The 23,491-nt window shown below is 45.8% G+C and overlaps 1 protein-coding gene across 1 annotated transcript in view; it reads right to left on the reverse strand.

Annotated features, from left to right (window-relative positions):
- EXOC4 (exocyst complex component 4) overlaps window positions 1–23,491 on the reverse strand; it is a 295,027-nt gene that overhangs the window by 27,916 nt on the left and 243,620 nt on the right. The window contains exons 13-14 of the mRNA XM_062492431.1: window positions 18,661–18,816; window positions 12,637–12,815 (exon numbers count right to left, since the gene is read on the reverse strand). Of these exons, the coding sequence (XP_062348415.1) occupies window positions 12,637–12,815; window positions 18,661–18,816 (335 nt within the window). The remainder of the gene's footprint in view (window positions 1–12,636; window positions 12,816–18,660; window positions 18,817–23,491) is intronic.

Consider the following 23,491-nt stretch of genomic DNA (forward strand, 5'->3'; position numbering starts at 1 on the left):
CCCAGCCACAAGTGCAGCTCCACCTCCACAACTTCATCCCTTGTATTTTATCCCAGGGTCTGAGCCCTGAATTTCCTCCCTGCAGCCACAAGAGGAACCCTCTGTTATCCCACATTCCACCCTGATCTGAGGAAGTGCATCCCAAATATCTGAGTTCAAGGCCTCATTCAAGCAGCACTTTGGAGCTGACATCCTGCCTGGGATGATCAGCAGAGGTTGAAGGACTTGAGTTAAATCATGGGACTGTGAAGAGATGTCTGTATCTCCAAGTCCCATCCCCACAATCCCTGTGTCCCATGGCCTCAAGTAGAGAATCCTGTGCCATATAAAGATTTCCACCTTTGCTGGCTCCTTCAAAACACTTCTGTAACAGGGAAGATAGAGGTTGGGACAGAATTTCCAGCCTAACCTTATTCACTGATGTTCTATAATTGCTTCTTTACATGGCAACATTGTTCTTTTCCTCATGGAGTTCTCCATATCTTTGTTGAATCATGGAATCATTTTGTCCAGGCTGAGCCCTTTTCCCAGCTCCCTCAGCTGTTCCAGACCCTTTCTGGATCCAACACAACCCTGCACAGGAAGGATCTGTGCATTCCCAAGGAGTTGCTGACTATCAATTTCCATTTTGATGCTGATTTAAGGAAATGTGACTTTTGTACAGCCACAGCCCTGCTTTGGGAGTGGAACTTCAGATTAAGCACTAAAAATAATCTGCCTAAAATCAATCACACGCTCACATCCAGCCTGAAAAGATAAAAAAGATAAAAAGCAAGGAGATAAAAACCCCAATTCTTTTTGGTACAAAACAAATTCAAGCAGAGGTGAACAAACAAGAGGGAACTGTACAATTAAGTGTGGAAGCCACAGAATGTGGAAATAGATGATCTTTGATGCCCAGAGAAGTTGTTGCTGCCCCTGGATCCCTTGGAAATGCCCAAGGCCAGGTTGGATATTGGGGCTTGGAGCAGCCTGGAGCAGTGGGAGATGTCCCTGCCCAAGGCAAGGGTGGGATGAGATGATCCTTGAGATCCCTTCCAACCCAAACCATTCCATGAATTAACTCCACAAATTAACCTCTCTCAGCAACTCCTGAGATCACAGCAAAATTCATCAAGTAATGTTCTGAACCAAGGAACACTGAGAAATTCCCAGCCTGGCAAATACTGCTAGAAATAATGAACTGACCTGGGGTGGGAAAGAGGAATAAAGAGGGAAATGAGGGTGACAATCCAGCTGGGGTGGGTGGGAATGATGAGAATTCCCCTTCCCTGAGACTCCTCCCAGTCTCTCTCTGCTCACTGAGCTCTGTCACACAAAGAAAATTAGATTATCAGCGAGGGGGTGAGGGATTTATCCACACAACCTCTAATTCCAGATTATCCCAGGACTCTCAGGAGGCACCTGGGGAGGGCTGTATGTCCTCCAAGTGATACTGGAGGGTGGCAGGACTTCAGCTCAGGGTCTAGGGATAATTACCTGGTGACAGGACAAAGTAGAAAACCTCACCTTTACCATTCATGAAAAAAAATCTATTCTATTTTATTTTATGTTATGTTATGTTATTTTATTTTATTTTATTTTATTTTATTTTATTTTATTTTATTTTATTTTATTTTATTTTATGTTTTTAGCCCCAAATCCTACATTTTGAGAAGTTTTTATCTTCCTGGAGATGCACTTGCTGCAGGAATCATCTCTCTTTAGCAGAGCCAGCTCTCTCCATGCCACACTGGAAGTGCTGGAGATGGATGGAGCCATCACCCAAAAAGCAGGAGTCAGCGTTCCTGCTGCAGGGAGATGCACACACCATTTTTCTCCTCTCCACAATTCATCTGCAGCACTTTAAGTGAAGCTGTAATTATATTTGTCAGTGGAGATAAGGGGAGGAGGGAGAGACAGGCACAATCTGCTCCCTGTTTAAAGCACTGAAATCCTTCTGGGTGTTCAGGGCCCCCCTGGCACGGAGGAGCCTCAGGTGGGGTTTTTGGGGAGATGAATCTGAATTTCTCCTGTGTGTTTTTATTTTTGGAGCTCAAAGGAAGCCTTTCAGAGCCCATCAATTTTCCCTTCTTCTCTGGACATCCAGAAGAGAAAATCCCATTCCTTTAAGTCTCACTCCAGATAGTTTTACTCCATCATCCTTGGCAGCATGAAGCAAACAAATGAGCTGGAGCAGCAAAAAATAATCAGAGCCTAAATTATTAAACGGCTTTGAGTAAAAAAATGCAATTTGGACCTGGCTGTGGAGTTGGGCAGTTTTCTGTGCAAAGGTTGAGCCTTCCTGTGGCTGTGGACCCACCACACTCTGAAAAAGGGAGTGATCTCTGACTGCTGAAATGCTGGAAAAAGGCAAAAAAAATCTGGAATGCTGGAGAAACAGACCAGCCATCCAATTCTTCTTCCCCTTCTTCTCCTTCCTAACCCATTTCCACCCAGCTGAACATGAGCCCTGGCTACCACAACACCCTGGCCAATGCTCTGTTCCACTAGCCTTTATCATCCTGGTGCCTTCACGGATTAATTTGCTGGAGGTGTATTTTCCATGCTGCTGGATGAAAGTCCCAGCTTTGTTTGGGATTTCTCCTCCCTGGCTGAAATCACAGCTGAGTCCTCTCCCTCTGAGGAAAAGAAACATTTCATTCCAGCAAAGCTGAGAAAAATAAACTCAGCACAAGTCTTGTCACCACAATTTCAGTCACTCTGCAGTTCCACGGTGCCTCCTGACAGGTTGTGCCTTGTAAATGGATGGATGTAGGTTGGCAGACCTCTGGAATATTAAACAAAACCCCTGGAGCCACTCAGGTGTGAGCAGAGTGACCACTGGCAGATCCCAGTGGTTTAACACCACACCCTGAACCTGAGGAAGGAACCTCCAAAATGCACAAGATTTGCAAAGCATTCCCTAATTTGCTCTGTGAGCAAAGGAAATGCTCACAGAGACATTTTACAGCTCTGCTGGGGAGAAATCCCTTTTTTTTGGGAGAGAGATGCAGCAAGAAACTCCTGCTGAATTTAAGGACCAGTTTGCAGCTCCTTAAATTGGAATATCTTCCTCTCTTCCTCTCCATAAGAGGCAACTCAAAAAAAAAAAAAAAAAGGGAATTTGTCATGGAGTAGGCACTGAATTAAGCCTTTAGAGAGTCGAGGTTAACTCCTCTCTCTGCTGGAGACTTTCCTGGGGATCTCAGCCACCACTTTATCTTTCAGTGCTTGAGTTCCCAGCAGGTAAAACCTGGATAATGTGTTTTTATCCATCACTGCCATTCCAGCTGACTCAGTTCTCCCTGTCTCCCATTTCCATAGCTTTTAACACCATGAGTTGATGCCACAAGGACACAAAATTGCTACTAAAACACCTTCAAAAAGGAGAATATCTGGTATTTAAAGGAAAAAAGCTTTGGATGAAGCTGGGCAGAATTAGAGACGTGACTGTTTTTAAAAAGGGGTAAGGTGTGAACATCAGATCCAACATCAAGGACTTATTTCAGCGGGATTCCTGCCAGAAAACCTCTGACTACTAAATCCAAAAAGCATGAAAAAATAATAATTTTAACATATTTCACTATTGAAAAGCCAGCTCTGTGTTAAGCCATGGTCTGTCCCTCTGGGACTCAGCTGAGCAAGGGAAAGGTGAGGAGAACTTTGTGAGGGGACAGGAGTGTCACCAAGGTGTCCATGCCCCACCAACAGGTGACTCCAAGGCACAGATCAGTCACTGCCTTCTCCTAAATTGATCCATTTGGGAATTCAAGCTCTCTAGGAAAGGACTGGAATGAGCCATCAGAGCTGGAGCTGGATTTTGATTCTACCACAGTTCGTGGGATTAATTTCAGACTGATGGGAATTCAGGAAGCAAAGCTGGATTTTGGGGTTGACACCTTCCCTGTGCTTCTCTGAGGTGTGAATATTTGGGCCTCTTAGATATGAACAAATACTTCAAATATTCACCCAGGTACTTCTGCTTTTTACCTAAATTGTTCTCTTTTGTAGGGTTTAAATCCAGGCAAATAAAACACTGAAAGGAATGATTTCTCCCAAGACTTCCAAGATCATGGAATGGAAGGGAACCAAGAATGTTGGAAGGGAGCTTTAAAGACCATCAGTCCAACCTTTAATCTGGCACCTCACACCTGGATTAGGGATGTCATCTGTCTAAATTGTCTAAATTCACAATATTTTACTGGGAATTCACCTTTTACTGGGATCAATGGCAAGGACACTCACTGGTGCCAAAGGGACAAAGTTACACTTGTAGGATAAACAAGGAAGAGGAAACAAGCTCAGGGAGAGCTGCTCATTAATAAAATTTCCACTAATGAGCCCTGTTTTCTCAGAGAAAAATAAGGGCTGTGTTGGAGGAAAGTTAAGGAAGGGATTTCCCCTTGCAAATCTCCTCGAGGTTCTGATAGGGACACAGGGAAGAACTGCAAGGCAAAAAAAGCAAAAAGAAGAAGAATGAAAGCAAGAAGACAAAAATGAAAGGCTGGTACTGAGAACTTCCTCCCGTGACTTTCGTGCCCTTAAAACCCAAGTGCAGGAGAAGGGACAAAGCTGGAAAAAAAGCATCCCGACCTTTTAGGTGGAAAGGAAAAGCTGGAGCCCCCATCAGCTGGGTAAACACTAATGATGAGCAGAGCCCACACTGTCACTGGTGATAAAGAGCAGCCTTAACACTCTATTAGTTTTTCATTTGGGGAATTAATGTTTTTTTACGGCATGTGTACACTCGGCACTTAATGAATTGTCTCGTTAATGCTGCCTGCCTCCATTGCCCATCATAAATTTCCCCAGGAAATTAGCACTTTTCAAAAGGCAATAACTCCTCCAAAAAGTGGTTTGTTTTCTGTTTTTCTGCAAAGATGCAGCCTTGGGAAAAAAAGGATTATTGGGAGGGGATTATTGGGAGGGGTGGGGGGGAATGAATCTGTTAAATAAAATAGAGGGGCAACATGAAAAGTGTGTGGGAAATTCGAGCTCCATCCTACAACCCCTGGGAAGGTTTGGTTGAGCCACACTTTTCTTTAAAGCAGTCTGGAAAATGGCTTGAAAACCACCAAAACCCAATTGGTTTATTAAAACAACAACAACAACAACAACAACAACAACAAAAACCTTAAAAGATCTCATGTTTTTCACTAAAAAGCTGTGGTTTTTTCATTGAAGAAAGCAAAATTGTGCAGGGACAGTTAAGAGCAGAATTCTAACACAGGATTAGGAACAGAGTTGATTTCATGATAAAAAGATTCCCTAAAAAGTCCAGGATTTGCTGTTCCAGTGCTCCTCAACTGGGAAAATTCCTCTGTGTTAATTGTTTTCAGTCATTTATGATGTAACTTTCCCGGAATTGCCCTTCTCAGAATTACTATTTCCTGGGCTGAATTCTCTTATCTCAGAAGTTAGTTGATTTTAAAAAGTCAACTTTTCAGCTTCTTCTGAGTTCTGGGAAGGATTTTTTTGCTTGTTTGGTGTTTCCCAGTGTGCTTCACCAAATCTTCCTTAAAAGCAAGGAAAATCACAGGTCAATGAAGACACTTCCATCAATCTACAGCCAACCAAAAACTCACCCCCCTTTTCCTCAGAGTCCTCCAGGATACTGAGCTGCACCTTCCCAAAAAATGCCCCCAAAACCTCCCTTCTCTGGGCCTGAGAGGGATGGATTTGCAAAAGAACCTTAAAGCTCCCAGACTGTTGGACTTAGTGGAAGAGAAAGGAGTAAAATTCCTGAAAAGTTAATCAGTGTCCTGATGGCCAGGAATAAGAGTATAACAAAAATAAATGCAGTGGAGCACATCCTTAGATTTTTTTCTTTTTAATTATAGATAAAAGTGTTTTTTGGCGTTGAGGGCTCTTTGTTTTTAACAGATTGGTTTGCAAAGCAAGAGGAGCAGCCCAGAAGTCTGGAAGACAAAAAAATGAATGGGTTTTGTCCAAGGGAATCCAGAGGAAAGTGGGAATGGGAACATCCCACAGGAATGATGAAGAGTTTTCAAATTCGAGGTGAAGAACCGGAAAGAAAAAGGGACAAGCACCAGGATGATCAGACTCAACCTGATTTCTCCACAATTCCTGTTTATTTAGGAGTCATTCCCCAAAATCCCAGAGGAATTTAAGCGCTGGTGAGATCAATGGTGTCGTCAAACCCTTGCTGTGATTCTGGGTCCCCATCCAGGAATTTTACCAATTATTTCTCCCCCTCCAGAGCAGGGCAAGATGTCACCTCTGTCACACCCAGGAGGAACAGGGAGGACTTTCTGCTCTCCATCAGGGAATCATTTTGTCCACAAGAGATAAAAGGACTTTAGTGGGATGAACCAAGTGGAGCGGCCAGCAGGCTCCTTGGAACCATTCCCACAAAACCCCGATTTCCTGGCATTACTTATGAAGGATCCCGGCTGTAAAATGGGTTGAAAGCTTTGCTAATTAGGTCACTTATTTACATGACAATCCCCTGCGTTTAGGGCTGGTGGGTGGGAGGAAGGAAGGATGGAATGAGAGTAATTAGCGTAATGATGATTGTGAGTTAATGCTGACCCCAGGGCACTGGATGGATCCCGGCACAGATTCCCGGTGCTATCTCCCACCAACAACCCCTTAAATGAGCAGCCGATTTCCTCATCCTATTCCATATTTGATGGAAAGGCTGCAATCAGTGGGAAGAGCTTCAGTGCAGACATTCCAGAGGTGGGGGGGGGGGGTGGATGGGGAAAGGCTCTGGAAGGCACCAGGAGATCTCTTTGATGGGAAAACAGGAGCTTTTAGGTGACTGATGATTGTGTGGTTTGAATTCCCGCTCCAGCAAAGCAGAGCCATTTTTAAGTGGTGAAATTTTCGTGCCAAATTTCTAAAATAAACCAAAATAACCTCCTCATGCTCAGTTAAATCAAGCCTCAGTTAAATCAAACCAGACATTTTATCTCCGTGAAGACCCTGCTGGTCTTGAAGGTGTTTTAGCGCTTTGCTATCCCAATTTTTCAATTGTTTTAGTCCTCCAAAAGTCAACTCAGCCAAGAGGGAGCCAGCTGGACTCTTGCTCCCTGCCTGAATTGCTCTACTCAGCTCTTGAATGTAGAATCCTGGAAGGGTTTGGGCTGGAAGGAGCCTTAAAGCTCAACCAGTGTCAATCCCATGGGCAGGGACACCTCCCACTGTCCCAGGTGTTCCCAGCCCCAATGTCCAGCCTGGCCTTGGGCACTGACAGGGATCCAGGGGCAGCCACAGCTGCTCTGGCAATTCCAACCCAGCCAGGAATTCCTAATTCCCAAGATCCCATCCATCCCTACCCTCTGGCAGTGGGAAGCCATTCCCTGTGTCCTGTCCCTCCAGGCCTTGTCCCCAGTCCCTCTGCAGCTCTCCTGGAGCCCCTTCAGGGGCTCTGAGCTCTCCCAGCTGTTTGCAGCAGCTTTGCTAAGTCCAAGTACATTTGTAGTTCTAGCAAAACTCTAAATGGTGATTAATTAGCAGCTGATCACCTCTGGTCTGGCTTGGCTTTCACTCTGGGTGAGGGTGGCAGAGCTCCCTGTCTTTGCTCAATGGCATTCCCACCTGGGAAACCCAGGAGAACAGGCAGGGACCTCATTCCTTCATTAAACACCACCCCAAGCTCGCCGTGGATGTGCCAGGGTTTGGAGCAGCCTGTGGAGAGCACTGGGAATCTTTGAGCATCCCAGTGCAGGAACAGGCTGAGCTGTGGGATAGACAAAAAGATCTGTGGACATGAGCCGTGGCCAAGCAGATAAAATGCCTAAGAAGAGCTTTTCCTTCTTTTCCTCTGCTTCTCCTCGGAACCAACAAGATCTGAGTGACTGTCCACCACCAGCAGCTCCCAGGCCAGGTTAATTCCTGCACCCAAGGCAGGTCCATCCATGGGGGCACAGCAAGTTGGGGATGATGACACAAAGGAGGTTCAGGGCAGGCGGCCAGGACTTGTGCTCTTCCAGAAGAGCCCCAACTGCTCAGACAATGGGAAAGAAGAAATATTGGAAAATAAGGCCATTTAGGAAGCTTAAATAAAAAGCTGTCATTTAGATTGAGTCATACTGAAGCAGCAGATATTCACCTAATAATAAAAGCACTCAAGATTTAACTTGTTAATTTAATGGCAGATGGTTTGCACTGGATGGAAATGTGCAGCTTTTTCTGGTTTAGACAGAATTTTACTTTTGTTGCAATAACAAAGCCACAGCATTCACCAAGTCCTTCCCCTGCCCTAGAGCAGGCCTGAGTAGATAATCTTTAATCCAGCTTTTAAATAAGGTTCTCTATTAATATATCTTTAAAAAAAAATCAATTCTCCATGAGCAATCAATACAGCAAGATGTGCTACAAGTTCAGTGACAAAAAAAAAAAAAAATCAGCTGCAGCTCGAGAGAAATAGAGCCCATTGGAGAGCTGGATTCAGTTCATTAGGGGGTTAAACACAAAGCCCTGCCTGAGTTCAGCACTGCTGGGTGGCCTGGCTGCAAAATAAAAGACAGCAATTTCCCCTCCACACCGGGCCTGATTTTCATTTGTGCTGAAACCCCTCTGCACCACTCTGGAGGGGCTTTTAAGTGGCTTTAAATGACAGCTCTCTGTGGCAGAAAGGGGCTCCACTGTCCATTTTAAAATCATCATTGCTGGAGAGGGGCAGGATGCTCCCTCTCAGCCACCAAAGCCCATTCCAGGCTCAGGGAAGAAAAGGAGAGGCTGATGATCCTCCTGGGGCAAAGTGGCCCAGGATGGTCTTGATGCTCTAATGGCCCTCAGTAAGCTTTGAAAAGCATTTTGAGATCTGTGGCTGGAAAATGAGATGCAAATGCTCAGTATTATCATTAATAAAGCCAGGCAGCGGCAGAGAAATGAAGCATTTTAGGAAAAAGCTGTAGCACACCTCAATTTTTCCTCCCATTTTTGAATGAAGCCATAGCTCACCCAAACTGGGACTGTGGGGGACGTCCTGCCCATCTGCAGAGGAAAAGTTGAAAACATCTTCCACACCCCTTGGAATTTGGGGTGAACAGAAGAAAAAATATCTGCTATGGACACTGGATAAAGCAGCGAAGAGGCTGAATGGCCTCAGGATGTGTTCCTGAAGAGACTTTCTCTTCCTGGAGAAGGCAATGACAGCACAGGAGGTCCCTCCTCAAGCCAGTTTTTCCAGTTCAAACTGGAAATACATTCAAATGCTGTTATTACTCATCCAGGATGACCCAGACAAGACCCACACAGAGAAGGTGAACACGACCCACTGAGCAAATAAAGATTTCTCCACACAAAGGGCTGAGGGAAGAGCAGCTACTGAGCTGTGACAGCCATGGACACAAGGTACAAATGCAAAAAGTTTAATTCCAATGAACCTTCTGGAAGAGAAAGAAAATCCTGATTTAGCTGAGCTGAGCTCAGGGCCTGAAGGGGCTCCAGGAGAGCTGCAGAGGGACTGGGGACAAGGCATGGAGGGACAGGACACAGGGAATGGCTTCCACTGCCAGAGGGCAGGGATGGATGGGATCTTGGGAATTAGGAATTCCTGGCTGGGTTGGAAAAGAATTTCCAGAGCAGCTGTGGCTGCCCCTGGATCCCTGTCAGTGCCCAAGGCCAGGCTGGACATTGGGGCTGGGAGCACCTGGGACAGTGGGAGGTGTCCCTGCCATGGCAGGGGTGGCACTGGAGGGGGTCTGGGGTCCCTTCCCACCCAAATAATTTGATCCCATGACAAAGCAATTCCAAACTCAGAGTTTAAACCTGTCAGTCATTCCCTGGTAATCACAACAATCTGAAGTCATGAGATGCCAAAGCAGCTGAATTTTAAGGACATCTCCAACTCCAGAGCCAGCTGCTCATCTTTCATCCTCTTCCCTACACACAGCAAGCAATGGTCCTAAAAATGTTAAAAATCTTCAAAAATATTGTCCCAACTCCTTTACAGCTCATAATAATTCCTTCCCTAAAAATATTCAGGGAATCTCAGAAGGCTGAAGCTCCACAAAGGAGAAGGATGAGATTGTTCTCTGTCTGCAGCTGACAAAGCACAGAGGATGAGGAGGGGAAACCCCATTTCCATTTTCCTATAAAACCCCTTTAAAATTGACTCAGCTTCCTCAGCAAATTCACTTTCTCCCAGCAACTTTAATCCCTAAATGGTTATTGTTAAAAAGTGGTTTGTATTCCCTCAAAAGACAAGAGCAGAAGGGAATGACTTTGTCATACTTGACTGCTTTGGGAAATATAAAATCCAATTCTGAAGGGGTGCAGATAAGGGCAGAGCCATGGAAGAGCCATCAGCTCAGCAAACACCAAATAATGAACAGTGCAGAGACTGCCCAGTGTGATAAAACTCTCCATTAGCAGGGCTGAGTTTAAATGAAGGATAATTGTGGCACGTCCACAGCCAAAGATTATTGAATTTTTATCTCTGGGAAGGACCCTTTGACAGCCTCACCCCAAAACCACCAGCAGGTCATGCCTCTTTTTTAAGGTTTCCCAAAATCAGACCTGCCCAGCTGCACCTTGTGCTTTCTGGATGTTCAGAGCTGTGTCTATAAAATCCCTGTTTGCATCCAAGGAATCTTTGCTGGAAAAACTGCTGCCTTCTCCCAGGGCCACCAACTCCACATCATGTGCTTGTTGGGATTAGGGAATTTCTGGGATTGCACCAAAAATTCAGGTCCTGATCACTCACTGAACACTTGGGTGATGCCCTGAGTGGGACCAGGACTGAATCTCCAGTTGTTTGGGCAGAAAAGAGAAACAATCAAAGGATGAAAATTTCATTTATAAGCATGAGGTCAGGGCAGCTTCTATCATTTCCTACCACTGCCCCTTCTTCCAGACACTCCTGGCATTTGTGCACAGGCATTTTAGGATGAAGTTTTTACAAAGGAAGATGAATTTTTATTGTAAGGATGCTGCCAAGTGAAATATTACACTTTGTGCTTTCATGTTTATTCACCACTGTGTGGAATGTCCTCTCTGAGGCCTCAAAGCCATGCTCGTGCCCTTTAATATCGGGAAAATACTGATTTATTAAAAAACCTGAGTTTCCTCCAGAAATGATGTTTTATTTTAACAGCTCTGACTGGTAGAACATAAATCCTCAGCCCCAAGAAGTTACTCTCCTAGTAACTAAATAAATACTTGGCTACCAAATTTTGATAGCATTTCCCACGGGGTCTTGTTTAATTTTATTATTTGTTTAGACTCCTCTGAAGTGAGAACAGAGCAAGTGTTGTCACCCAGGTACTGAGAAGTCAAAGTCTGGGTTACAGGAATATTAAAGCTACCTGGAGTAATTTGGGTTTTAATTGTTAACTGATTATATAACCTTAATTGTCCTTCTGGATCCAAAGGATCTGATTGTGGAAAGCTGAGTAAGGAGTTTAAAGTCCTGCTCTAGAGCAGAGTTAGAAACCACAGGAAGGATTTCAGTCATCCAGAGAGGCTCTGCTGCCAAGGGACAATGATTTAATGGACATAAAACATTGTGACTTTATTCAGCACCTGCAAATTTCCCTCAGGAATTCGTAGAAGAAAAAGTCTGAGCCGGTTTTCAATTCCCAAGTTCCAGGAGAGCTCAGCTGCCCCCAGTGCTGAGCACCTTCCCCCAGGATTCCACTCCAAATTTCCAAACCAAACTGCAGAAATTCCCTGTATCCCCACCACATTCCCCTGAGTCCCGGGATCCCCTTGAGCTGTGTGGATTTTTTTATTCCATGTTTTTATTTTCCCAGCTCCTCAGATGTCTCATTAGACACCCTGAAACAGCAGGGGATGTTCAGCATTTGTAAAACACAAGAACTTTAATTCCAGGGATCCTGGGCTGGAGGAAGAGCTCAAACCAAAACAAAGGCCACCTCTCCAGGGTGACATGGAGCAGCTTTTGGGAATCTTGGCAGGTGAGACCCAACCTCTGGAGATGGCAACAGAACTGAGGGTGATTCCTCATTAATTAAATAAAGGCAGTGTTAGATTTAATTAAAGAATTAAAGGTTTATCTGGGAAGCAGAAGAGACGAGGTCAATCCATGCCAAGATTTTGTGGATGCGGCTCTGGGCAGGTCCCACTGAGCACAGTGAGGAGAGAAACCACACAAATTACATCCCCAGCCCTTTCCAGTCAGACAAAAATCCCCATTCCTGAGGGAAGGAGTGAAAGCTGAATCCCAGGAGAATGAAATGGTCCCACAAAGCAGGCAGGAGCAGTGCTGGCATCTCCAGGCTCTGCTGTCTCTGCCCTACTGGCACCTCAGGACACACACCCAGAAGTATATTCCTCATTAAATCCCATCCAATTGTTCCTGGGATTTCTAACCACACGTCCTTTGAAATATTCCAGTTGCCCTTGGAATTTCTAACATGGAGATTTTTAAATATTCAGCAGCCTGGTGATGCTTCCTTCACCTGGCACTGCTTCCTGCTCCTGGGAACGCCATCAGCAGCCACTGCTGCGAAGCTCCAGGGCTGAAAGACTTTCCCAAGTTGCAAGTGATGTTCCTGAAGCCCCTCACAAGGAACAGAGAGATGAAGCTTCTCCTCTTTCTGCTCCCCTCTGACACAAACCTGCTCGGAAAGCGGCAACAAAAGGTGCTCATTCCTGCTAAAATCCCACATTTCTGGTGTTCCAAACCCCAGGCAGAGGTTTCCCATGGGAATTACTCACTCTGGGATGCTGAGAGGCTGGAGAAAGCTGCCTTGGTGCGTCCTGCCAGCCACTCCAGGCTCTCGTGCAGGTTGGCCAAGGCTTTGAGGTCGCTGACATCCCGCAGGATCTCCTGCTGAGGGATCAGTTTGTCTCCCAAATTCCCAATCAGAACTTCGGATTCTTTGCCAAAAGCAGCCCTGAAATGGAAAGCAAAGTCCCCTCAGGGATGTGGAATCAGGGACAGCAGGAGGAGGTTTCAATTACACCTCAGGGAAGGTCAGCCCAGCCCTTGTGGGACCCTCCCAGGATGTTTTCTGAGGGAATTCCAGAGGAAAAACCCTGGGAGATCCTTCCCATCCTTCTCCTAGCCTTTACAATCCTGGTGTTCCACCTCACTCCTCACAGTTCCAAACTCCATCCCAATCAACCCCCACTGGGAATTCACACCTTGCAGGTGCCTCCCGTGTCTCCCTGGGATTTCCATAAATAAAAATTTTCCACCTTTCCCTGGAAATCAGCTTTTCCACTCCCTGATTGACTTTTTTTCCTCCCACATACATTTAAACAAATTCCTGGTGAAAGCCCAGTGGCTGATCATGACAGATAAATGATTTGGAATATCCATGAATTATGTGACTGCCAAGAAAATCCCACCTGGTGAAAAATATTGACCAAGAGAAATGTGTTTAACCCAAAAAAGCTGGAAAAAAAGTTCTTTCCAGGTGTGATCTTCTCCCACATTCTGTGTTTTCCATCCAGATTTAGCTTTCCCAATCCCTGCCTCCATAAAGAGAAACGTTTGGTTGTTTCCCAGGAGTATTCCCATAGCAAATATTCTCATTTTGCAGGTAAAAGAGGAGACTCCACATGACTTTTTAGGCATCATTAGAATGGAAAAAATCAGGACACAGCTCCTACATCCAATTTCAAGAGCTCCCAGCTGAATCCAGATGGATTTCACTGCCAAGTTCAAAGTGAGGCACATTTACCCTGCTCCTCAGCACACTTTTCCCATCATTAGCTGCTCTTTTGTGGGAAGTTTGAATTCCACTTCCATTCAACTCTGCAAATCTCCAGTCCTGCCATCAACTCTTTTCTGAGCTTACCATGAGGAATCACTGCTGAGCAGAAAAGCTCCAAAGAACAGCAGCAAAATCACCCCAACAGTGGCACTTTCTGGTCAGTCTGAGCAGTTTTGTTGCCAGATTTTATCCCCAGATTTGTGGGAATTCATTGGCACTTGAGAAAAACAAACAAACCAAAAAAATAATCCCCCGATCTTGAAATGGTTTTAAATTGCTCAATTGGATTCATTAACGGCAAAAAGCCAAAACCAGCCTCCCTTAGAAAGAACTTCTTGAGATTAACAATGCAATTTTAATGAAACAGGAGATTCTTCCTGGATTTGGGTTCAGAATTTATGTAATCCTCAAAAATAACCCCCAAATCAAACCCAAATCCTCCAAAACTCCTTTGCCTTCACCAGACAAGCAAAAGCAGAAGGAAACTTCTGGGATATGGAGGGAAGGTCCAGGTACTCACTCAGTTTTACATCTCTGAGGTGAAACTCCTGATAATAACAACAGGATTTACTCCTTTGTACGTGGGATGAGACACATTTTCTTGGGGGAAAATGTCTAAAAACCCCTTTTGTATAAAGGAGCAGACTGTATTATGGAAATGATTAACACTTATGGAAAACTCAGATTCATTGTCCCAGGATGGGGAAAAAAGTGTTCCCAAAGGGAATAAAAGGCAATCCTACAAATCTGTCCTTTCACCTTTTTAAAATATTGTGGATAAAATAAATAGAGCCCAAGGGATTGGAGAAAGAGATCTTTTATACTTGAGAGAGAAAGAAACAAGGGAAGAGAGCCAGAAAAGCTGAGAATGGGGAAGCTCAGAGGGAAAGGAAAGGAAAAGCTTCCCAAGAAGGCCTCAGGAAAGGACCTGTGGAGGGGAAAACACAGAGACAGAAAAAGAGAACACAAATCATGGAAAGTTTCAAGACCAACACTAGAAAAAAAAAAAAAAGCTGGCACATGTCTGAGACAGCAGCTGGAACACCCTGAAATTCAGCTTTTGGCTTGCCAGAGAGGGAGAACAAGGGAACATCACCCCAGTCCCAAGGCAGGGAAAGATGGCAATGAAGCTGTGGCTGCCCCCGGATCCCTGGAAGTGTCCAAGGCCAGGTTGGCTGGGGTTTGGAGCAGCTTGGGACAGTGGAAGGTGTCCCTGCCATGGCAGGAGTGGCACTGGATTGGGTACCACCAACTCAAACCATTCTGGGATTCTTTCCCAGTTTTACTTTCTGGGCTTGCCCAGACTTTATTTAAATGATGGGAATTTGCAGCACTTTGATCCCTTTGGAAACAGCTGAAGTGATTCAAGGTGTGACCTGCCCCAGGAGCTCTGTCCCAACCTCCTGAATTTATCACCTCCAAGCACCCTCTGGAGAAGACCTCATGGAGCCTTCACAAGTCCCTGCAGTGCAGTATCATCCCTCTGCTCCTGTCCCTGTTCCCTGGGAGCAGATCCCAAATCCCCCCCCTGGCTGTCCCCTCCTGTCAGGGAGTTGTGCAGAGCCACAGGGTCCCCCCTGAGCCTCCTTTTCTCCAGACTTAGCCCCTTTCCCAGCTCCCTCAGCTGCTCCTGGAGCTCCAGGCCCCGCTCCAGACCCTTTCTCTGCCACCTGGAAATGCTGTGAACATTTTTCCAATTGCTTCATTAAATTTAGCCCAAGAACCTGATCCTGAGTTCAGCATTCAGGAGCTTGTTGGGAACTGAAAGTCAGAGGAAAATCCCCAGATCTCAGGTTTTGAGCTCAGATCTACAACCAGAATTATTTTTATTGAGTGGTTTTTAGCTTTTGTATTTTCCAGATTCTGTACTGCATTGCTATATAACTCTGAATTTCACAGAAAGTGTTAGCGAGTTCTCCTCACAGTTCAGTCAGACAGAACAGTCCTTTTCCAGCCCCAGAACCAAGGACACTGTTACAGCTTTGGGTATAAAAGTGTCATTTATACAAAAAGTGCAAACAGCAGAGAATTGAGAGCAGCCTGGGAGGATGAGACTGCAGAACCTGGAGCTGGAATTGGACAATTAACCCCAATATGGAAATGGAGCAGAACTTACAAAAGTGTGAAAACTCAGAGTCCATCTTGAGTGGAGCCTCTGCCAGGCTCCTGTACTGCCCAAGGTGACTCCTCTGAAGGCCTTTTAATAAACACCCACGTTATTCCTTTAACACTGCCCAGCCTCTGCTCCAGGTATCCTCTCAAGGCATCCCAGTGACCTTCATCCCAACCTGGAATGTGAATTCCCAAACACCTCCTGATCATCCTACAGCCTGGGGCACACAGCAGACTTTCCCCACTCACTGCAGAGCTGCTCCAAACCCCAGGAATTTCTGCACCACCAGATCCAAGCTCTTTTCCCACTGCTTTTCCCTCTCCAAGGCAGAGCTGGGAACATCTTTGGGGTTTATCACCAGCATCTCTGCCTGGGGAATGAACTGCAGGATCCCCTTTCTACAGAGATTAGGCAGCCTGTTCCACACCCACCCAGGTGCCAAGCAACCTCCAGAGCTCCAAAAAACAATTCCAGCAGCAGAGTTTGGGCTTTGCTTCCCTTCCTCCCATCGCCAAGCTCTGAGGTCCTCTAAAATGCTCCAGCAGGTCCCTCTGGCTGCCCAACCCTGCTGGAATATTAATGGGAAATTCTGCTGGTGCCTTCTGACATCTCCTCACTCAGAAGACAATGAGGGGTAAGAAAACAAAACTAATATCTGTCCACAGGCAGAGGATTATTTTTTTTTAATTTTTTTTTTGTTTGGATTCTTTTTAGTTGAACAAATGAGTTACAGGAAAATAGGGAAGGGAAGGGAAGCTGTGCATGGATCTCTTTTGCTGCCATGGGTGGTGAACTTGCAGGATTTGTTTAATTTACCAATATTCACAAAGGGATGCTGCTGAGTAGTTCCACGTCAAAAAATAACATTTTCCCAAATTTCATCAGGCTTGAGCCTTCATTTCCAGGAAGAGATGTGTAGTCCTGCCCTGCTAGCCAAGAAGTAGGGCCCATGAAAACCAAATATTGAAATTTTAAGTATCTTAGAGGTTAAATTATAATGAAATGAGGTCTCCCAAGATCTCCCATTCTCTGCTAAACAAGGAATCCACAGCACCCACCCACTTCCCTTTGGCTCCACTGCAGTGTCCAGGCAGAATTATTCCCAATTCATCAGCAGTGCCAAGAGAAAGAAGGAGCAGCAGCAGTGAAGAAATCATGTCCCTTTTTTATTAGGAGAAAAGGCTGGGAAACGGCTGCTTAAATGAGAAGAGGATGACAAAAAAATTGGACAAGCAATTAATTTTATTTTGAAGCTTTCAGGAGGGATCTATTCAATCACCTCCAATCCTGGAGGAAGTTTCTAAGCCATCAATGGCTAAATCTGGCCCATACCAATTATTATGATTTAAATTAATGCTACAGGAGCATTCACACAGCACTGGGAGGAACTGGGGCTTAAATAGATGATGTTCTGTGCAAACAGATACTGAGAAAAGATCTTTATCCTAAAGCCTGGGCTGAAAAATGCCAGGGCACAGGAGATTTTCCCAGGAAATTCAGTGTGGATGACTTAATAGGCTTTTCCTAAAGGCTTTCCATTGGAACTCCTCTGATCCAGTGTCACAAAATATATCAGTTAATGGCTAGGAGAATGGAATAAATTGAATAAAATGCATATTAGGATGAAAATGTTGGCTCTGTCAGCATCAGGTTGAGCTCGACCATCCATTTGTGCCTGGCTAGGAATTTCCATTCAGCTAGCAGAGCCCATTGGAGCTTTGCTATCTCACTCTGATGGATCAGGAATCACAGAAAGAGCCAGGAGGAGGTTCCCAGCAGCTTCCCAGGTAGGAAATGAAGGATATTTGTGAAAGCAGGTGAGGACTGTATCCATGAAGTTCAACTCAGGGACTGCACAGACACCTCAAAGGCTCTGCAGCCTCTCCCTGCTCCACTGGGGATGTTTTAAATCCCTGCCCGAGCTACAAACTCTTCTGTGACCCCACAAATCCCATCCTCTCCAGGATGGGATTTGTGCATCCTCCCTGTCACGGGGCTTCCAGGCAGGGAAGGAAGAAAATGACAATCTGAGCAAATTAGACTTGTTATTTTCAACAGCTTCTCCTCCTACTCCAGTTTTACAGCCAAGTGCCAATCAAGGAAGTGATGAATAGGGATAGGAATGTGCTGGCTTTGGAATCTCACAGGACAGAACCATTCCCAACATGCATGGAAGGGGAATCTGCCTCTTTCACTGGCATGAAAGGTAGGAACAACCTGGTTTGGGCACAGAGAGTTGTCTCCAAAAGAATTCCTGCTGGAAACATCAGAATTTTTCATTTTCTCTCCTGAGTTGGTTCTTGGAGTTGGGATGGAGGGGAAACTCCACCAGGTCATGGCTCAAATGAAAGATTCCTTTGACAGCATTAATTTTGGGAATTCCTGCCCAGTATAACCAGCTGGTCCCTCCACTAGGTCAGAAAATGCTGCTTCCTTCATCATGGGGGTGATCAGAGCAGCACCAACCAGCAAGACAAGAATTTGCCTGATTCAAAGCAATCCTTTCCCAATCCCAGGCACTTCTCTGACTTGGATTACAAGGACAAATCTCCAAATGGCTTTGTTTGAACAACAGAGTGGGCAGAAATTGCACCAGGAAAAGCTTAAGTTGAATATTGGGAAGATTTCTTTCCCCAAAAGGTTGCCCGGGGCAGTATTGGAGTCCCCAGCCCTGGAGGGATTTAAAGCCATGTGGAGGGGGCACTTGGGGACAGGGTCAGTGGTGGCCTTGGCAGGGCTGGGAATGGTTGGACTTGATGATCTCCAAAGTCTTTCTCATTTCCCAAATGATTCCATGATTCTCCTCACACCTGGGGACATGACAGCTACAAAAACATAATCAATTTGTTCCCAATTTTTGCTGCTGCCCTCCTTGAAACCGTTCTACAACTTCCCACAATACTTTACCTTATAAAATCCTCCTCCTCCTCTCTCTTGGGCCTCAGCTGCTTGGGCTGAGCCATGTTGCTCCAGTTGGGCAGGGATTTCAGGAGCCTGCTGATATCATCATCCTTGGCCCAGGATGCACTGATCACCAGCTTCTCATCTGACTGCACGATGGTCCTGCAGGGAAAGCAGCAACAACCACCTCAGAGGGGAGCAAATCATGCTTTTAGGGCCACTTTTAATTTAATTCTGTATTAGTCATTAAATTCTGTATCACACAAATGGGGATTAAGCAGTGAGGAAAGGATCCAGAGAGGAATTCCACACAGAGCTCACCTGGAGGGGACAGCAACACAGGGGACAGGAAATTCCCTTAAACACACAACTCCTGATGGACTTTGGGGATCTTTTAAGGGGAAAAGAGCCACTTTCCTAAATTCTCCAACCCTGGAAATTCAATTTGGCACCCAGCTGGAGGGCGTCACCCTGCTCTAGTGTCTCCATGGATCATTCTACTCTGGAATCTCAGCCTCTGCCCATGGTGGAGTCACTGCAAGGTGGGACCAGCCCAGAAAACCTGGTAGGACCAGCCCAGAACACCTCCCCTCCAACAGCTGGCCCAGCCTGGGGACCAGGGCTGAAGCAATGAAGGGGAATGAAGGGTCCAGGATCTTCTTTCTAAGTCATCCAAAACATCTGATGGAGATTCCAGCTGAATCCTATGTGGGAAACTGAGTCAGGGATTGTAGCGTATTCCAATTGGGAAGAATTGCCCTGTGGCATACTTTTGGCAGGGTAAGTCATCTGAATTCCTGACTGGGAATTTCAGGAGACAAATGGGATGCTGTATTTGGAGAAGTCAATCCAGGGCCTCAATGATTCTCATTTCCTCCCCCATCCATGGCCAGGGACACCTTCCACTATCCCAGGTTGTTCCCAGCCCCATCCAGCCTGGCCTTGGACTTTCCAGGGATCCAGGGACAGCCACAGCTGCTCTGGCAATTCCAGCCCAGCCAGGAATTCCTAATTCCCAAGATCCCATCCATCCCTGCCCTCTGGCAGTGGAAGCCATTCCCTGTGTCCTGTCCCTCCAGGCCTTGTCCCCAGTCCCTCTGCAGCTCTCCTGGAGCCCCTTCAGGCCCTGGGCTCTGAGCTCTCCCTTGAGTTTTCTTTTCTCCAGGTGAACATTCCCAGCTCTCCCAGCCTGGCTCCAGGTTGGAATGGAGAAAATGAACCAACAGAGACACTCCCACACCCCAGCACCCCCTGACATGGACCCGACAGAGCCTTTCCAGCCACACTTCCCCAGAGCCAGGCTGGAATGCTGGGGCAGAGATGAGGTGTCAGCAGCACTCAGGTGGTGATTTGGGGAATAAATAGAAACAAAAACAACACCCTTAGCATTTGCGTTTTGCAAAGGAAAACAGTGAGAAAGGCATTGAGACAGGAGCCAGCTCTGATCCATCCTGAAGAGAACAGCTCATTTCTCTTCCCACCCTTTCCCCATCCACCAGGAAAACAAGCTCAGCTCAGAAACCGCACAGGATTCGTGAAAACGAATTTGTCACATGCACTTACAAACAAATTTTCCTTCCCTTCAAGTTCCATGTTCAATCTGTCACACACAAAAGGCTGAGTTTTGTTTCCAGCCACACAAGATTTCAGCATCAACATTCCCATTTGGCCTTCTGCTGCTGGGAGGGAGTTGGTGTTTTTCCACTCAGGGGAAAAAAAAAAATTTAAAAAATAACTTTTATTTTTCAGCCTGGTGAAAACTGAGGGGGATAAAAGAGCTCCACCAGCATCTCTGACATCTGAGATGGATAAAGGGGATTTGATGATATCTGGGCATTGCTGTGCCAAGGCAAGACAACTTTTCCAGGGAATACATCAGCCAGGGCTTTGTCCTCTGCACATTTAAATGACTGCAGTAATACTCTCCTTCCCTTGGGAGTCTATTTCACACTTGAACAAATCCAACTCTCAGATAAAAAAAACTCCTGATATCGAGCTTGTATTTTATTTTCCTCAATTTCAGCCCATTACTCTCCGTTAGTTCACCTCTCGGCTCAGCTCTCCCCACATCCACTGTTTGCTCTCTTCAATAATTTCCAGCCTTATCATGGCTCTTCAGACTCCAAGGCATTTTTGGGAGTGTCCTGATGGAGTTACACAGAGCCAGCTCTCTGTTTTATGGTCCTTATTATCCTCTGTCCTCAAAATCCTGATTGTGGAGTCAGTGCTGGGGAGGAGACAGGGAAGGATGTTGGGATGCTCTAACAGGCTGCAAACTCAGCCTGGTGTCCTTGCTTTTTCAGGCTTAGAGTTTTCCACGAGCCTAATCCACAATTCCAGCTTTCCTCACCTTTTGGTGGTACCCATGGGTCCATGGAATCCTGAAATTATTTGGATTGGAAGGGACCTTAAGGATCCTCCAGTTCCAACCTGTGCCACGGGCAGGGACACCTTCCAATGTCCCAGGGTGTTCCCAGCCCTGTCCATCCTGACCTTGGACACTTGCAGAGATGGAAGTCCTGTCTGGGCAAGATCCATGGATCCATGAAATCTTTGAGCTCCAGAGTAATCCATGCTGGCATAGCCCCAGCCTATATGGATCCCTTGGAATTACATCCCCACTCTTTCCCAGGCTTCCAACACCTCCTGATTTTTACTGATGTTGATTTTACTCCAACCACCCTCTCACCAAGAAGATGCTGAAGAGGGTGGAACATCCTCGATCACTGTTGGACACCCAGCTCTTCCCAGCTCCTTTTCCCCTCATTTTATTCCCAGTTTCTCAGCCAGTGTTCCCCCTCTCTACAGTCAGTCAGTGACAATCCAACTTGGTCCTTGAGTGAATTATCCCAGGGCAGCATGATATCTTTTAGTACAGCTCAAAACTCTTCCTTTCACCCCCACTCCCCTTATCCCAAACTCCTCCACAATTTTTCCTGCTTCTGCCAGAGGGACTGATCTTGGCTGGATCCAAGTGCCCCCCAAGCTGCTCCATCACTCCCCTCCTCAGAGGACAAAGGGAGGAAAAAACCTTTTCTTGTGGAGCAGACACCAAAAAAAAAAAAAAAAGGAATATCAGTCTGGGACAGCTATCCTGGATATGTCTTTCCCAAAATCTTTCCCATTCCCAGCCTGCTGGTGAGTGGGGAATGTTGGAGATGCAGCCTTGATGCCAGGGCCAAAATCCTGGTGTGTGCCAGCACCTTCCCAGGTGCCCAATCCTGCACTGTCAGGAATCATTTCTCTCATGGAAAATAATATGGCAATATCCCTGGACACAGCTGGGGGGCCGTGGCTTTCCAGTAGGAAATATCTGGAAGCCACAGGGGCTGACTGGCATGCAAGGAAGGGAAGATACCACTAAGAAGCAGCAAAATGAGTGGTACAAGCATTTCCTGGGGAATCAAAAAAATCCTGTCTGGCTGCCACATTTTGGCTGAATTCATCTGCTCTTTCTCATTAAAAAAGGGGCTTAGATTTATTTTGCCCAGCTGGAAAGCGGAAAGGTTTCTTTTCTCCTTTTCTTTTTCCATTTTAAGTGGTCCAGGCTCAGTTATTTCCCACTTTTTTCCCCCAAATTTAGCTGAGAGAATTCAGCCAAATGAGGCTGGTCACCAGAAGCTGCCTCCAGAGAGGGAGCTGAGCACCTCCAGATGATTTAATCTCTTTTTAAACTCTCTGAACCACAGATTGGTGATGCTCATGTCTTTTTAAGACTAAGAAGACTCATTTGGGTGAGGGATTCTTTGATTCAGAACTTTCAGAGAGGTTCAAAAATGAACAAGGTGAGAATGAAGATAGGGAAGAAGGAGGTGGACATACAAGACAGAGCTCAGAGTGGAAAACAAAATAAAAATGTGCAACTTCAATGTGGACATGATTCAATATTGGCAAATTTATGTAGGAAGACATGGAAAGAGATTAATTTTTGCATTTGAGACAGCAAATTTTGTCGGAGAAGGGTGTTGGCAAATGATTAAAAAGAAGGGCAGCAACTGTGACCTGGGCAGGTTTCTCCTTTCAGTATCTCCAAAAATCCCATAAAAATGGTTTTCTACTCAAATTTTTAACATAAAATGGATTTTAACTCCAGAATTGAGCTGCTCTCCTGGAAATCTGCAGGAGACGGTGGTTGGACTCCACTGGAAAGTGCTGCCAGCGTGGCCAGAGGTTTGGGGGCTCCATCTCCCATTTTTATTTGCATTTTCAGCCCCAGCCCCTCATCAGTTAGTCAGAAATCAACGCTGATGTTTGTAAACAGTTTGGGTGGCAAACTGGAATTGGAATTTGGACAATAATGTGATTTGCAGGAGGCACCTCACCTACGCTGAACTTCCAAAATTCTTCATCAATTAACACATGACAGCTGCTGTTTATAGAAATGTCCAATCCCATCCAGCCCCCTTAGGTTTGATATTTTTCTGTTTAAATCCCTGGAAAACACAAGCCAAACAGAGCTCAGACATGAACAATCTCAGCTGTGCATTTCCCAGTGCTGGTTTCCTTCCTGAGCTGTTTTGCAGAGGACTCCAGATAAAATCCTGCCTGGAGGAGCCTCCCTTTGGATGCTTTTCACCCACGTTTGCTCACATTCCCCGTGACGGAACAAATCCTGCAAAACACCTCTCTGGCTTCCCAAATTCTCACTCTTTGCCATCCCAAGAGCCTCAGCTTTGCTGAATGGGATCGACTCAGCTCCAAGGAGTGTATCCTGATTTTAAGGAGCTGTCGATAATCCTGACTGCACCTACTTTACCAACACCAGGATTTATCCATCCCAACACCCCAGGGAAAACTCTGGAGCAAAGGGCAGGGCTGTGTGGAGCCCAGATCCCTG

Source organism: Cinclus cinclus, chromosome 4 (genome assembly GCF_963662255.1).
Source record: "Cinclus cinclus chromosome 4, bCinCin1.1, whole genome shotgun sequence".
NCBI lineage: Eukaryota > Metazoa > Chordata > Aves > Passeriformes > Cinclidae > Cinclus > Cinclus cinclus.